This window comes from Sceloporus undulatus, chromosome 7, assembly GCF_019175285.1.
Source record: "Sceloporus undulatus isolate JIND9_A2432 ecotype Alabama chromosome 7, SceUnd_v1.1, whole genome shotgun sequence".
In the NCBI taxonomy this organism is placed as follows: Eukaryota; Metazoa; Chordata; class Lepidosauria; order Squamata; family Phrynosomatidae; genus Sceloporus; species Sceloporus undulatus.
In genome coordinates this window covers 49,460,979-49,478,385 of record NC_056528.1, presented here as the reverse complement: position 1 = coordinate 49,478,385, position 17,407 = coordinate 49,460,979, and the positions used below count along the sequence as shown (strand labels likewise).

At 44.6% G+C, this 17,407-nt stretch overlaps 1 protein-coding gene across 1 annotated transcript in view; it reads right to left on the bottom strand.

Moving 5' to 3' along the window:
* Positions 1-17,407, bottom strand: part of LOC121936578 (vascular endothelial growth factor receptor kdr-like) — a 91,446-nt gene that overhangs the window by 50,022 nt on the left and 24,017 nt on the right. Inside the window, exons 4-9 of the mRNA XM_042478914.1 lie at positions 11,809-11,936; positions 8,707-8,869; positions 7,562-7,698; positions 6,648-6,813; positions 6,215-6,332; positions 4,970-5,142 (exon numbers count right to left, since the gene is read on the bottom strand). Coding sequence (XP_042334848.1) covers positions 4,970-5,142; positions 6,215-6,332; positions 6,648-6,813; positions 7,562-7,698; positions 8,707-8,869; positions 11,809-11,936 — 885 coding nt within the window. The remainder of the gene's footprint in view (positions 1-4,969; positions 5,143-6,214; positions 6,333-6,647; positions 6,814-7,561; positions 7,699-8,706; positions 8,870-11,808; positions 11,937-17,407) is intronic.

Genomic DNA, 17,407 nt, shown 5'->3' with positions numbered 1-17,407 from the left:
AACTAAATGGCTGATTTAGGATTTCAGCCATGACTGTTTAGAAATGTATTTATTCATTTATACAGTGCGCCTGCATCATACACAGCTTCAAGCTTATGCTGAAGCTGTGTGGCAATTGGGCAAATGGTGTGTGCGCCTGTGGCACACATGCAACCCTGTACCACGAGAATGTGCCCCCGTTGTTTCCAATGGGGCACGAGCATATGCAGAATTCCACTTTCGCAGGTGATCCAGAATGAATCCCCCATTTAAGGGAGGGACCCACTGTATAAATCTAGAATTGCGAGGTAGGCTCTGTTTTCATTTTTGCATCTCTTCAAAGCAATTTTTCTTAACTTGTGCACGAAGCTAGTCCAAAAGTTACCAAATGGCGCACTGTATAACACTGTTCTTGCTCAGGGGAGCATCCTATATTTGCTGCCATGACTTGGGGTGATGGTGTGAGCAGGATGCTGGGTTACCTGGGTTGAGACTTCCCTCCCCATCCCAGAACATCCAGAGACATTGGCTGACACCAAACCTAGTGATACTGCTACTTTGTGACAGCTATCACATAAAGATAAATCCTGGTTTTACAATATTTCTGGAGGCCAATTTGGCTCAAAAGACAATACTAGGAAACGGTTGTGGCTGTCCTGTTCCATTTCGTAGAACAGCTCAATTTCACTCTCCAGCCACCTTCAATGGAAAACTTGCCCTTGCATCAAAAGCCTCCGCAAAGGCCTCACGAATTCAGTTTATTTGTTCTAGGGCGAGAATGAAAAATACCCGTTACTTGACTGTAAGTAGTTTTTAATCCTCCCTGCCCTCCCTCAGCTCCTGGCTTTGTACTCCAGCCTGCAATAACTATTTTCTCCCACGTTTCCCATTCTTGGCTCGCCAGGATGTGTAGTCGCCAGCTGTTTGCTAAGATCGCCCTTTGCTCTTTCCCCACCCAGCTCAAATACTTCAAGACGTTTTGCCTCTCAAAACTTTGGCTCAAGACAAAAACATAATCCGGCAACAACAAAAAAACACAGCAACCCACCGGCTTCTTGGACAGCCCTTGATGTACAAATATGTCAAGGGGGAACGGCTTTTTTAGAAAGCGCTCAGCCACCTCCTGGAGACGCCAGAGTCCTACATGCAAAGCCAGCAACAAGTTGTGTTCCTCTTGTCAGAATGAATTCCATCTCTCTATGGGGTGGATTGGGAGCATGAGATCTGGCAACCACACTTCGGGTTGCCAGATCTCAGGGCCTAACCTTTAGTCTCCAGTTTTCCTAGACATCTCCAGATGGGAGACAAGGATGCAAATTCTCCAATTTTGGTGCGCTTAGTTCCTGGCAAGAGGAAAGGGCTGGGGGCAAAGCTCAGCTAGAAGCTCAGTAGCTTGGTACAATTTGTTTCTGCAACTTGCAAAGACTTTTCAAGGGAGTCAATGCATTGACATAACTTCTTCCTTTCCTCTCAGTTGCAGTTGCAACTTGCAAAGGCTTTCCAAGAGAGTCAATGCATTTACTTAACTTTCTCCTTTCCTCTCGGTTGTACTTGCAACAAGGTTCACTCTCCATTTTCTCTGCATCCACCTTCCACTTAGAAGCAAACAGGCTATGCTAGATTTTCTTTATCCCAACCTGGAAGCCATTAGCAGACACTGAGTTTGGCTGAACAGCTTTGCCCAGCCATATGGGTGGCCTGGACTGAAAAGGCTGAGTGTCTAATGCTTTGGATTACAATTCCCATCACTCCTAGCTACTGGCCATTTGGGCTGGGACTGATGAGAATCACAGCCCCAAACATCAGTAAGGTCCCAGATTGGAGAAGATGGGTTTATAGGGAGACGTGTGTGTTCAGCAACATCATTAGAGTACCCTGGCAAAGCTGGTTCAGTTGTGGGCAGGGTTATATTATTCAGATGCATTGCAAGACTGGAAACTTCATTTTTATCATGGGCTCTGTTTGCATGGGTCAAATAAAATGTCATGGCAATGAGTCCAAACAACCCAAGGCCCAATCCCTGGTCCTGGTGAGAACTGTCTGGATGATCTCTGGACGGTTCAGCACTGAATCTGCCATATACCCACCTTCAAATATCTTTTAAAATGTCACATTTTGCTCTGGATCTTCCAAGAGGACTCGAAAAATCTTGAGTCCCAAATAAAGATTAGAAGGAGAAGGAGAAGTCCCATTTGGAGCAATTGCTGAATGGTGAGGCAATACACAGGTCAATCCTATTAACTGAATGGGTCTACTCTATTTAGGATTAACAACAGGAGTCAGGTCCTTAACTTTATTGAGGTCAGTCAGCTCTAGGGTGAAGGGATGCCCCTCTCCCTGCAAGATCTTGGCATAGTATTTTTTGGGGGTGGGATTGGAAAGTAGTCTGTTTCCAAAGATGAAACATTCCTTGCTTTATCGTCTTTCCTGCCCTGTCTATGGAGCAACACTTCTATACTGTGTAAACAAGTGGTCCTCTTTCCTTCAGTTGGCATTCTTGCAATCAGCCATGTATTTGCAGTAATTGCAGTAATGGCTCCCGATTAATTCACGCCGCCACGCTGATCCGCGACAAAAGACCGACGGAGAGCGCTTGGGCGTGAAATTGTACACAACTATGGGATGAAAAGCTTGCAAAAAATAAGAATAAAATAGTAGCCATTAGTGGGGATGGCTTGAATCCAGAGCGCAACAACTCCATTTGTTAGCTGCCCTCCAGTTTTGTGCCAACTGGCTTTTTTGTTTACAGTAGGGACAGTCTATCCTTTTCATGCATTCCTTCATCCGCACAAGGACATTCGTGGGCATACGAGGAAACCCATTAGCCGTGTGCCATCCAACCAACCGACACTAACAATGCCCTGTGAAAAACTGAGGGTATGTCAAAGTCAAATGCGATTCCTCGCCCATGAACCTTGCCCTGAAAAACTGTTCACCTTTCACAATGAAAAGAAAATGAACAAGGGTTACATGCAAAACACCTGAACTGACCCAACAGGGATGATTCTGCAATAGGGATGGGGACAGCAGAAAGCCCCTTCAAATGTGTGAAAGCACACATAAATACCACCCCAAGTACTCTGTATTATACCCCCAAATTCCTATTTCCCTCTGCAATCCTTCTCAAAATGGCCCCTCCTGTTGCCATTTTGAGAGGGACTGCAAAGGGACATGGAGGTATTTGAATTTGCTATGTTGGGTGGATGTGGTCCAAATGGGGGACCTGAGAGAGACTTATGTGCAATGCATGCCTATGCACAATCACACCATCAATGCACAATGCAGGATGATGCACAGTGGCACCACTTGTGTAACTCTGCTTTCAGAACCATCAAATAAAAGTGACTTATGCATTGGCCAAAAATGCTCACCTGCTTATGCAAAGCAACTTATACATACATAAGATACCAATGGGATATCATCCAGGAATGAGTTGCTTTTCTAGTTATTCCCCTTTACACCCAAGTAAAGCTGAAATGCACAATGGCAAGGGGAAAAATGGCACAGAAGAGCAACTTTCTCCCCTGGGTTTTTTGTTTTTTACTTGCAGAACAAATCATAGGAGAAAGCAGCATTTCTTTATAAAACGCTGGTGGAAATTTGGAACTTAAAATTGGATTGATCCATTCTCTCTCTTCACCGGCTAACTAAACGGATTAGAGACGCAGCGAGGGAGACGGAGCATCCGCAGGGACACAATGAGGCCTTTCTTTCCTCCGTCTGAGAGGCAGGGATTATTCAGTGCAATTCATATCACTATCTGTCTTTCCCTTTAAAAAACAAAAACACAACAATAAGCCTGCAGCAGAGTAATTCACGGAGAGGAACACACTCTTCTCTGAATCTGAGGGGTGTGATGCAGGGGAAGATTCATCACCTAGCCAAGAAAGTCATGGTAGACCACCATTCCTCCTTGAACACATCTCATTTTGGAAGCTCAGCTTTTGGACCCGGTTCATTCTTGGTGAGAGACCACCAAGGAGCATTAGGCCAGGCTAAGAAAGAACTTCACCTGAAACCCAGGAGAGAGTCACTTGCTTTGGATCAGTTAGCAGCATTGGATGAGACGGACCCAAGGTCTCACCTTGTATAAGGCAGCTTCTCATGGCCTGAATCCTGTTGGTTGCACCCAACTAGAGTAGACCCATCAAGGCAATTATTGAATGATGTGTCAATACTTCTGTAGCTTCCATTAATGGGTCTAATCTGGTTGGGTCTAGCAATAGAAATTAGGCTCATGTTTCTATGATAAAGGCTGAAAGAATGATGATGCATGCATGTTGATGGCAAAATCCCATCTCCATAGATCTAGGAAACCTGGAGGTAAAGTCTAGAGCAGTGCCATATTAGTGAATATTGCACACCCCAAAAGGAAGTAAGGGAAGGAAACAACAGCCTGAATCCTATTGTTAGTCCCAACTAGAGTAGGCCCATTGAATATATAGGATTCACCAACCATTACAATAATGCCTCCATCTCGGTAGATACCTCCAGCCTCTTCAGGAGTTAGTATTGGACTTAACCCTGACCCATTTGATGACATTTCAGCAGAACTGAGTTCTTGTTTTGGATGGAAACTCTGAGCATCTCCCAGGAGCCCTAAACCAATATCTCTGACCTAAAATTCTGGGAGCTGCATAACATTCCCAAGCTCTGAATTTCAACGTTTCCTCCCTTATCTTGCACACTGACATCCAGATTCACCAACACACACCTTTCTGGAGTAGAAGTAACAGCAGTAGGATTCTTGAGTATCCATTGTATGCCTGTATATGAACATCCTTGAGTATCCATCCTTGGATATCTATCATTTCCTTGAGTATCTACTACATCTTGAAGCCTCTACTACATCGTAGCGTATTGCATCCTTGACTATCTATGAAGATGTTATCTTGAGTGTTCTATGAGGCCCTTGAGTATCTAGCGCATCTTGGGCTGTTATTCTTGCATGATCTTGGAAGCAGAGAAATAAGATGTCTCCAATGCTTACCTAACACAAACAGCTCGATGGTGAGGTTTTTAGCGAGGCCGTACTTCATGTTGTTCAGAATTAAGGTATAGTTCCCAGTGTGCTTTGCTCTCACATCCCTGATGACCAGCTTGTACTTCACTGAATCGGGTTCATAGCAGGTGTTTACGGGAAGTGGCTTGCCATCCTTGTACCTGTTTGGACCCATGAGAAAAAGGGAATTAAAGACGGTTGAGAGAGGAAACAGAGGGAAACTTTTTGGATTAGTTGGATTGTTCACACTCATTAAAGTTGAGTTGCGATAAATTATAGTGAAGCTGATCTAAATGTACCATGCATTTACCACTTGTTTGCTCCAACATCTAGCACAAACTACAGTAGATGTAGTCCTACATGTCTGGGGGGCAATCGTTTTATGAAGGAAATGAAGCCCATGTGGTCTCCAAATTCATCCAGGAATTGTATAAAAGTCACTGAGATGAGCATCGCAACACACACGCACACACACACACACACACACACACACACACGAGTTTACCCTTCTCCATGTCAGCAACCTGTAACTCTGTCAATACCTTTGGGATTGGACCCAAGAAACACACTGACCTGCACCAATGTGCTCATGGCTAATTCAAGAGTAGCTGTTTTAGGAGTTTATCACACTGGGGCTAATTTTGGCATTAAAGAGACATTAAAGCACATTTAAAGCATCCTGCAAATAAAGCGAAAATGGCAAGTAAATGTGCGAATGATCACATTTGCGCAATTGTGCAAACAGTGATGTCGGAAACTCATTGCCGCTGAAACCCCGAAAGCAAAAAGATGCACGTTAATGCTTCTTTGTGACCATTTTAATGGCATTTTTGTGAGACTGATTTTGCACAGATCTATGCTAGTTGGGATTAGCCACTGGAATTAGTTTGCAGCAGAGAACATAAAGTAGCAACTATAATCCTAACTTTCTTATTGAGTTACAGATTTTGTGGACTAGACCAGGGATGGGGATTATGGAGCCCATTTGATATTGTTGGACTGCAATCTCCAGCATTCCTAGCCAGTATAGATAAGGGTGAAGAATGCTGGGAGTTGAAGTCCAACAGCATCTAGAAGGTTACATGATTTTCACTGCAGGCAAGGTCTCAATGAATGCAATAGGATGGTCTTCCATGTAGACATGCGCCGAATTACTGCTCAGTTGTAACATCTCTCCCTTACCCCAGAGTTTCCATTTTCATTGTCAATCCAAAGTAACTCCTTGATCCTTACCAGGTCACATTGGGGTAAGGAAAGGCATCCACCTTCCAAGCCAGTTTCAGCATCTTATGCCCTTCCACAACCTCGTAATACTGCTTCTTCTTATACGAAACCCGGAGGAAAGCTTTCTCTTTAATAGAGAGAAATAGAACGCCAAGAGTTAACCTTAAGTTTGCTTTGCAAAACATTAACAAAGGTATAGATGATAAAAATCCTCTTAGTCCCAAAACTAGCATAAGAAAAGGACAGAATATAATATAATGGCAGGGGTTTGCATGAAAAAGGCAGGAAAACCCTCTCATATTCCCAGCAGGAAGAGCGCTTTTGCAAATGATTCATTCTCCCATGTGTGCAAAGATTTGCACCCCATCTTTGCGACGCTTTGCTATTTTATATACGGTTCCTATTAGAAAATCTAGACACTCCGTCGAGAAGCCAGCCTTACTGTAGACAGTCACGGTGACGCTGGCCTTCAGTTCCCCTTGGGTTGTGTTGAACACTTTGCAGATGTACAGCCCCTTGTTCTCCATGGTTACGTTCCTGATGGTTATGTTGCTTGAGCCGATGTACACGCTCTGACTCTGGTCCAGATATTTGGAAGCACTGTAGTTCTAAAAGGGGGAGAAGGCAGAGACAAGAAGCAATCTTCCACTGTTGAACAGCTCTTACTATCAGGAAGTTCTTCCAATGTTGAGGTGGAATCTCATTTTCCTATAGCTTGAATCCATTGTTCCAAGTCCTATTCTCTGGAGCAGCAGAAAACAAGCTTGCACCATCCTCGCAATGGCACCCCTTCAAACATTTAAACAGGGCTTTCATATAACCTCTTAATCTTCCCTTCTCCAGGCTAAACATACCCAGATCCCTAAGTTGCTCCTCATAGGGCTTGGTGGTTTCCAGACCTTTCACCATTTTGGCCATCCTCCCCTGGACATGCTCCAGGTTTGTCCAAAACCTTAGAAAGCCCCCAGCTCCCTAAAGCCACCACCTTAAAAAGATCGGCCAAAACTTAGTTGAAAATGGAAGCTGAAAGTTACTTCCAGTCTCACTTTGAGCTGGAAGTTGGTCAAACTGGGGTGTTGGTGTTGGCCATGAAGCGCTATCATGCTCAGCCCACAAGGCACCCATGGGACCCATAACAGCTAACATGTAGTGATATTTAAAACTCTTAGGTCCAACCTGAACATCTGAAAGATAGCTCCAAAAATTGTGGCCATCACAGCATGAACCTGACTCAGAGGATGCTTGAAGAAGTAGGGCCACTAGGAAATAGCAACTATCTATCTATCTATCTATCTATCTATCTATCTATCGCTTTAAGTGGTAGACAAGGGACTAAAGAGCGACTGAGTTACTCACAGTCCTTCCAGGGCCTTTCCACACAACGGGAACCCGGCCGTTGAATGTCGTCTTCCCTTTGCATTCCAAGTGGAGGGTCTCTCCTACCATTAGCTTTTCAGGAGCTGCGGTTAGAGTCAGGTTCCAGACGTTTTTCTCTGAAAGACATAGAAACCAAGTGTTGACTGTCAAGATTGGGCAAGAATTCAGAGAAGTAGCCATGTTAGTCTGGAGTATCAATATACAAAGGGATCTTGAGACTAACTATGCAATATAAATATATATCTATAGCCTTGGTCTACTTCCTCAGATGCATGAAATAGGGAAGGTTAGGAGACAGTTACAATGGTGCCACTATCGTGACTACATAGAGCATGTGAATAAAAGTTAGTTATGGATGTGTAATTCCAGTTTATGGATCCGTAAATTCTGTACCCAAGCCTGCAGTATTCAATAGTTGTTGTGTATCTTCAAGTCATTTCCAACTTATGGCAACCTTAAGGGGAACCTGTCATGGGGTTTTCTTGGCAAGATTTGTTCAGAGGGGGTTTGCCATTGCCTTTGTCTGAGGCTGAGAGAGAGTGACTTGTCCAAGGTTACCTACTGGGTTTACATCACTGAGCCAGGATTTGAACCCTGGTCTCCCAATGTCTTAGTCCAATGCTCAAACCACTGCACCATGCTGGCTTTCAATAGAATGGCTATTGAGAGGCTCAACTGAGTTCTTAATGAAAGAAATGAAACTGCAAAATGCAGGAAGCTACTTGAAGTTTCATTCTTGTTCCAAACAGCAAAATAAGATACAGAAAGGAAGACACCAAATGTCTGGCCAATAACCAGCAAAGCGTCAGTGGTGCCAAACTGCATTAATCCTGCCGTGCCGCAGCAGCCGGAGTCTTTCAGATACTCTGGACCCAAGCCATGTAGGTCTTTAAAGGTCAAAAACAGCACTTAAAATTTAAGTTGAGCTTTTAAAAATATAGTTTCCAAAGAAAAGGGGAAGACAAAGGGATGGAGGAAGTGCAGAAAGAGCAAACAGAAGAGACAATATTCAGTGTCTCCATGCTAGAAATCTTTGCAACTGGAGAGGAACATTTTATTTGGGAGAGAACAATTCTAGTACAGAGTTTTTGTCCCATGTACCATGGATGCAGAAAGCCACTCACCCACTTTCTGGGGGATGTAGTAGGAGATGTGCGTGTTGCCATTGAGCGTTGCCACACACTGGAGCATGGTGCTGAAGAACTCGAAGGAAGGCGAAGTGACGAGGAATCCTCTCTTGGGATCCCACTCCATCTTCTCATAGGTGAATGTCTTCGGGAAAGAGTGCTGAAAGCAGAAGAGAGAGGGAGAGAGATATAATGTTCCCTCCTTTAAGTCAAGACATAACCCAAGTACAGGCAACCGTGTTTGTTAGGAACATGAACCTTCATAAATTCCACTCTCATGCAGAAGAACAAATGATGTAACCATTTTTTCCTCCCTCTTAAAAGAATCTGCACCAAGTTTCACAGTTTACAGTGGATATCTGCTGGGGTTTAGTTCCAAGACACCCCCCCCCCATGGATGCCAGAATCCATGGATGCTCAAGTCCCATTATATACAATGGCATAGCAGAATTGTGTCTCTTAGGTCCAAAACACACTGCAGGAATATTTCCCGTTTCCTCTGTGACAGTGGAACAGATTGCCTTGGCAAGTGTTGGACTCTTCTTCTTTGGAGGTCTTTAGGCAGACGTTGGATGGCTATCTCTAAGGGGTGCTTGAGTTGGGTACTTTTGCATGGCAGAGACTTGAACTAGATGGTCCTTGAGGTCCCTTCCAACTCTATGATGCTATGATTCTACCTCTTTCCATTGGCATCAGGGGGAAAAAAGGACTGTTCCACCACTCCTTTATGCCAAGGATAAACAAAGTACATGCTCATCGTCTGAGGCTGCATCTTCAGAATTAATGCAGTTTGACATGTTCTGGGCTTTGTAGCTTTGTGAGTGAGTTAACTATCTTTGCAGAGAGTTCTGGTGCCCAAATAAACTACAAATCCAAGGCTTCCATGACAGTTAAAGCATTAATTCTGCAGTGTAGATGCAGCCCAACTCATCCTTTACTCTTCTGTATTAACCATGAATTCTTTTAGCAGAATGCAATGCTGCTATATGGTCAGGGCAAATAATCTTTTGACCTCTTGGTTACCCTCATACCATTTTCTTTTTTGGGGAAATAACTCTGCCTTTACGGAGACTTATGAGCCACCCAATATTAATGTTACATTCGAGGGAACATTTGTCGAAGGCTTGAATTTCAAGCCCAGCCCTCGGAACCATAATCCGATTTCAACAGACACGCTGAGTTACAATCTTTTTTAGTATTAGCGGCCCACGCACGTTCTGATAAATATTTAAAGCCAATGGAGTGCAGTCATCTCAAAGTATAATGGAAACATAAGAAATGTAATTTATGAGGGGGGGAAGTACATTGCTATAGGAATAATAAAACGGCATGAAGTTGGAGAGGAGGACTCTACAGCGGAGTATCCCCCCGACGGTTGGGAAAGCGGGACGGAATAAATATTACATGAGCGCCCATGTGTGTGGACATGCATGCATGTGTTGAAAGTATTAAAAGTTCATCAAGAGCAGGAGAGAAGGGAGAATAATCTTTCCAACCAGTTGAAATTTTTAAAGTTATTTTTTCCTTTGTCCTGAATTTATTAACTTTGGAGGAGGATGTTCTAAATTTGTCTGATCCTTTGACTCCTTCCTTCCCTTCCTTTCCAACTTCCTCGGAGGACAGGAAGCAGCCAGCATGTCTCCGCGTAATATTTCCCATCGAGGGCAAAATAAGTGATGTCCGTGCCTTAAATGGCAAACCCAAGGTAAACACGCACCTTCGCAAAGAGATCCGTCCTCTTTCTTGGAGACGTCTCTCCTTGGCTCTCCAAGAAGCACCTTCCTTTTTCGGATAGGAACTCGAACCCCACCCCATCTGTCTCCTTTCCAAAAGAGGACTCTTTGGCCCAGATTTCTTAGCCGCCCAAAATGGAAACATCCGTTCGTCCGCCCCAAGGCCTACTAAAAGAGCCTTCACTACCGAGAAATGACCGGCGCACAGTTTGGCACAAATGTCAGGTAGGAGGGAAAAAGTCACCGCTCTAAAAATAAGCCGCTAAAAACAAAGTTCACGGTTCAAAGGCAGGCATGGGATGCTACAGGTTCCTAGAGGCTGGGGATGATGAGGCTTTTAAGTCCAGCATCTCTGAAGAGCAATAAGCTTTGGAAGACTGGTGTAGATCAATTTTAAACCTTTTTAACCAAATCTTTCCCCAAATCTTTATCCCAAAGACTTGTTCCAACAGCCAGACAGTGCAGTGTAGTGGTGTTGGAACAGGACTTTGGAGAAAGATTTGGAGAAAGGTTTGGTCACTGCAGATGGTGGAAGGGAATGCCAACCTCTTCAAAGACACACACACACACACACACATATATACATATGCCAATATAAGGCAGACTTAACCCTTGTATGTGCCACTAATGGGATTGCAACCTGTGCACATCGTATATTGGGAATTACATGCATTTTCCACAGAATCATTGAGTTGGAAGAGACCTCCAGGACCATCTAGTCCAACCCCATTCTGCCATGCAGGAACTCTCAATCAAAGCACTCCCAACAGATGGCTATCCAGTCTCTGTTTAAAAACCTTCCAAGTAGGAGACTTCATCACTCTCCAAAACTATGTATTCCTCACTCACTTCCCTGCCAGCGTTCTCTGAAGATGCCAGCCACAGATGCTGCTTAAACGTCAGAAACAAACTCTTCCAGAACATGCCCACATAGCCTGAAAAACCCACAAAAAACTACGGATGCCAGCCATGAAAGCCTTGGACTTCACAATGTATTCCATTGTCAAACAGCTCTTACTTTCAGGAAGACCTTCCTAACGTTGAGGTGGAACCTCTTTTCTTGTAGTTTGAAAAGAGATCTCATCTCACTAGTTAACAGCCTTGTTCCACCGCTTTGAGCAGGGGCCTCTTGGATCAGATTCAGTTTAAGGCTACATCTCTTGGATAAGACTTGCATTTGATCCCACTTTAACCTCCATGGCTCAATGCGAAGGAATTCCGGGATTTGTAGTTTGGTGGGGCACCAGAGCTCTCTCACTAGGAAGGCCAAATAGCTCTCAAAACTGCAGGAACCAGAATTCCATAGTACTGACTTGTGGCGAGTTAAAGCGGCACATGGATGCACCCTTGGCCAAAATGCACTTACCAGCCGCAAAGTCGGCTTGATGTCTGGTGAGGTGACGCGGCAAGGCACAATGATCACATCCGTCGGGTTAGTTATATAGATCACATCAGGGTAATATAAGTGCGGCTCCACAAACAGCCTTGTGGGATCTGCAAAACACAGAAAGAGAATGTCACTAGGCAGGGTTGTTTCACTGTCAGAAGCTCATTCAGCTTGCTCTGAAGGTATTTACTTCCACAGTGCCTTATTCACATAAAAAACATAAAACCATGCACATAACCTAACTATGTTCCGTCACAATCCTGTAAAGTAGGTTAGGATGAGAGATAGTGGACATTCTGGGGGTTGGCATCCAAAACATCTGGACAGCACTGATTTTGGGGAGAATAATTCTGGCACATCTTTGAGATTACTCAGATTTCAGATTATCCAAAGATGTAATTCTTTGCTAATTTCATATTTGATGGAAGCAATGGGGTAATTTTAGTAATTTTCTTCTCACTTAAAGTCATCGAAAACAGCATAGATACATCCCATGCTGGGAAATTCACAAATACAACCACTTACGGCAAAGCTCTCTGGTTTATTCATCCCTTCCAGCATCAACTGATATATAAAGTTGGTCACCCACCTTTATATATCAGTTGTCTGGGAACATGAAACAGTGGCGAGAGGGTTTTTTGTGTGGGTTTTTAGGGCTGCCATGTTCTAGAAGAGTTTCTTCCTGACATTTCGCCAGCATCTGTGGCTAACATCTTCATAGAACCCATGAAGATGCCAGCCACAGGTGCTGGCGAAACCTCAGGAATAAACTCTTCTAGAACATACCCTCATCGCCTGAAAAACCCACAAAAAACTATGGATGCCGGCCAAGAAAGCCTTCGACTTCGCAGTGGTTAGAGTGTTATTCCAGCACATTGGTTACACTGGAGTAACTGCCAGCAATGCCAAGGAATGCACTTTGCAGAGCTATCCATGACCTCCTAGCTTTGATTTTTGATCCCCTGCAATCTGCTTTGCACCATTCTGACTTGAAGCTGCTCCGTAATTATTTCAGGAGCCATTTTGCTGGACAGTTCCCCGATGCAAAACTCCAAACACAGCTGCCTTGTGTTCTGTCTGTTGCAGAGAATGATCTCTCTGGCTTTAAGCAGAATGGCAGCGAGGCACAAATCTTGTGTCTGGGAGCCGGGCGATCCAATAACTCTGGGCCATTATGCGTTTTTCCTTATGTCTCAGATTCTAGATGCATGGTATGAAACCCCTCTGTGAGTGGCATGCTTTGGCTTTGCCGTACCTTGTTACATTATCTGAGCTTTGCTTACAAAAGAGGTTGGCAATAACCAAGAGAAGGCAGTCTTGGAGTCTGATCCATCATAGTAAACGAAATGCCAATTGCCACCACATGAGGGCAGATAGGGCGAATTTATCATAGCCAAATGTTGCCCTTCTTTGCTCAGCCCTGTCCAGAGTTTGTGATTCTCTCAGCATGAGAGCTGGGGAAAGGGAGAGGAAAGGAGAGATTGCAGTTCCTGCAACCCAGACATTTAAGTTGGTATCAAACTGGTATAACTGTTTATTGCAGGCGCTGGAGGCCATTCTTGGAGTTTCAGACTCCATGAAATGTTTGGCCACTTGTCTTACCTTGGTTGACTTTCTTTTTAAATGAAGTCACTCTGATTTCACTGTGAAGCTTCTTTTCATTTGCTCACAGACACCTCAGCCTTGGATTTAATACTATACATATCTATCTATATATAAATATGTATATATATTGCAGAAACAGACAAAACCACAAACTACTGAATGACTCCAAACTGGTCCCCGTGATTAATTGTGAGCTGACATCTAACTGTTCCTTTTAACAAAAGGGAGTTTCACCTGAATGCAAATTGTAGGCAACTGTCTAGCCAGGGGCCAGGATAAAATCAGCTCTCGAGTTCGAATCTCGTAAGCCTTCCCTGCAAAATGATGGCTTGGAAACCCATAATTGCCTTTGTCTAGCCAGTGAGTGCCCTTGGCAGATGAGAATGCTAGGCCTTAATGAGTTGCTGGGAGACGTGGATGATCTGCAGCAAAACGTTTTCTCCAGTTGCCCTTGGGCATAGTCAGGAAGACAAGAAAAGACCCATCTCTCTCCAGTGTAGATGCACTCCTAGCGAATCAACCTTTCCATAAACCCTCTTGATTGAATGAGTCTACTCTAGCTAGAACCAGGAATAGGATTCAGACCTGACTTCACAGAGGGATTTTCATCGGTCCAAAGCTATGTCTCCTTAATGGTTTAAATCAGTGGTCCCCCAATTTTGGTCCTCCAGATGTTTTGGACTTTGACTCCCAGAAGCCCCAGCCAGCTTGGTCAACAACCAGGAATTCTGGGAGCTGAACTCCAAAGCAACTGGAGGACCAAAGTTTGGGAAGCACTGGTTTAAATGAATGAGTAAATAAACAGCATTTCAGCAAAATTCACTTGATTCATAGGTTTTTTTGTGGGTTTTTCAGGCTATGTGGCCATGTTCTAGAAGAGTTTATTCCTGATGTTTCACTATATCTGAAGATGCCAGCCACAGATGCTGGCAAAACATCAGGAATAAACTCTTGTAGAACATGGACACATAGTCCGAAAAACCCACTAAAAAGATGGATGCTGGCCGTGAAAGCCCTCGACTTCTCATTTGATTCCTTTGCGAAGCAATTCCAGCATCCGCAGTACCTGCAAGCAATGATCGCCACGGCAGGAATGAATGTAAGTGCTGCAAAAGGCAGTTCCTTTCCCTCCCATCCAAACCTCTCTCTTTCCCCTCCAAGCTAACAAGGAAGAAAAATGAAAGAAAATGGCCATGCGCCGCTATGCACGTCTCAGGCCAGAGGCTGCAGAGTGTTAGTGGTCTTATCAGCTGTCAGGGAAGTCCAAGGAGGTGGAAATAGCCCTTTTTCTGTAGCTCCTGCAGACAGGCTGTCTGACTCCGCAGGTCACCAGGAGTTTGCAGGAAAGCTGGCTGGGTGGGGCTTTCACATTGGAAACCCAACGCAGGTCAAGGATCCTGTCCGCCCCAGAGAAAGAAGCAAGAAATGAGGGGTCTGCGGAGAACAAGATCAGCTGGAGAAAGGAAGTCACATTCATCAATAAGCAGAAAGCAAATGGGGGTATTCAGCATAGCTAAAAGGAAGGGCAATACGTGGGCATGAGTATGTGTTGTGTGTCTTCATGTTCTTTCCAACTAAGGTGAACCTATCATGGGGTTTTCTTGGCAAGATTTGTTAAGGGGAGGTTTGCTGTTGCCGTCATCTGAGGCTGAGAGCGTGTGACTTGCCCAAGATCATCCACTCGGTTTTCATGGCCGAGCGGGAATCAAATCCTGGTCTCTGGTGTCATAGACCAACGCTCAAACTACTACGCTGGCTCTCTGTTTCCAAACAGGTGCATTATTTCTTTCTTCTATATCTCTGTAAATGCAGTCTTTTTCGGCCAGAGATCGAAGACTTTAAAAGGTCAAGCCACAGAAATAATCACCCGCGATCTGAGACCTCTTAGACAGAACAGAGCGTCCTGTTTTTCATCTCAGGATTATTTGTGAGTCTGGGCAATCTAACAGATATATATATATGTGTGTGTGTGTGTGTGTGTGTGTGTGTGTGTGAGATTTTTATCCAACTGCCAAGGGTATCTCCTCCAGGCCGAGGTTCTTGCATCCCTTCAAAACTCTGTAAAGGGAGGCTGTCAAAACAAAAGCAAGGCCAGGAAACGGTAGCAGAGGAGCAAGGCTTCCGTTTGGATGCCACCGAGGGATTGCAGCTCCAAGCCAGCAGTGAGGAGAGAAAAATACCATTCTTCTTCTCACCCTCCGGTGCTCTCAAAGGAAGCACCATTTCTTCCTATCTCTGTGTTGTTTTTTCTCACCCCACCTGCCTGTGACCCATAAATAATGGCACCGCTTGTTCAACCTCCTCCTTCCAAACCTTGACCCACATACAGCGCTTGGATGCACAGCTCCCTGCTAACAACATTTCTTGTTGTTATGCACCTTCAGGTTGAGTCTGATTTGTGAAGGTTTTCTTGGCATGGTTTCTTCAGGCGAGATTTGCCATTGCTGAGGCTGAGACAGAGCCACTTGCCCATTGACATTCGGTGGGTTTACATGGCCAAGCGGAGATTCAAACCCTGGTCTCTCAGAGTCCTAGACCAACACTCAGACACCATCCCTTGTTGTGTGCCTTCAAGTTGAGTCTTATAGAGACCTTTCCTTAGGCAAGATTTCTTCCAAGATTTGCCATTGTCTTCTTCCCTGAGGCTGAGAGTGTGTGACTTGTCTAATGTTACCAAGTGGGCCTCCATGGCCGGCCCTGGTCTCCTGGAATCCTAATCCAGCACCTTTTCATACGAGGGCTAATGGCTTTAAACATCTATGTTACACTGGCTCATTTCCTTGGTAATATTTATTCCAAGTAGATTTATGAAAATGAGAAACATCAACAATTTCCTTCCTGTTGCAAGAAAGAGAGAGAGAGAGAGTCTTCAAAAACCATGCCGTCTTTGAAGTCCATTCGCGATTTGGGACTAATTCTGTGCAAACTTTGCATGTGGTTGTTGTGCACAGAAAACAGCTTTTTCACTGTATATTTCTCATGTTCCTTGAAATGCAAGGCTGATTTCTCAGCTGGAGAGATAGATGGCCACGGGAGGCATTTTCTTGATTCATTCAGGGTTCCATCTCTGACCACTGCAGGGAGGATTTTCAGAACGCCGAACTGCGTATTATAAAAAGGCGAAACTCTCAGGTAGCCCCAGGTGAGTTTTTTTAAAGCTCACGTTGAGCGAAACCAAAGGACTCCAAGTCACGCTGGCCTCCGCTTCACCAAGGGCATTGCGTTCAATCAGGGAATTGGATTTTTAGCCCCCCGTTTCGTCTTGCGGCGCAGATGCAGAGGTGGGTCAGGAGGGCAAGATACCGGCAATCAGAAGAGAAGGCCGTAATGGGAAAAGGAAACGGCTCAGGACTGGAACTGGACTGATAAGGACACCAAGGGTATTGTGTCAGAAAGAGGAAGACGTCCGCGATTGTATAGGAGGACAAAGAAAACAAGCCATTTAATGTATGCTCCTGTAGGCTGTTTACTGACAGATATAAAGCCTGGGACTGCCAAGGAAGGTTAGGGCTATTACCTTAAAGTGGATGGGTGGCCTTTTAAGGGCAAGGATGGCGATGGTGATCCAGGCTGGCATTCTCCTTGGGTCTTTGTAAATGGCCTTACGTTGTGTAAAATTACTTTGAATCATTTTGCAATGGCCTATTTCCATAGGGGCTGCCACGATGCTACCACATCCATTGTGGAATGGCGGAGTAATTGAAGCACCATGGCCGGATGCGCAATCGACACCAATATGCCTTGGAGCATCCCTCAATGCGCATCTGGACACTGGTTAGTAAGTGCACCCAATGTCTAATGTGTATCGGAAATGCATCGAAGCTCTGTGATAGACCAGGTTAAACACCCCACTGGACTATAAATCCCATGATGGAGCCATGACAGTTAAAGGGGTGTCAAAAAGCTTCATTTTGGCAATGCAGAAAAGCTGTCAGTCTGTGCTGAAACCTGGAGTAGGTCCATCATCCCGCTG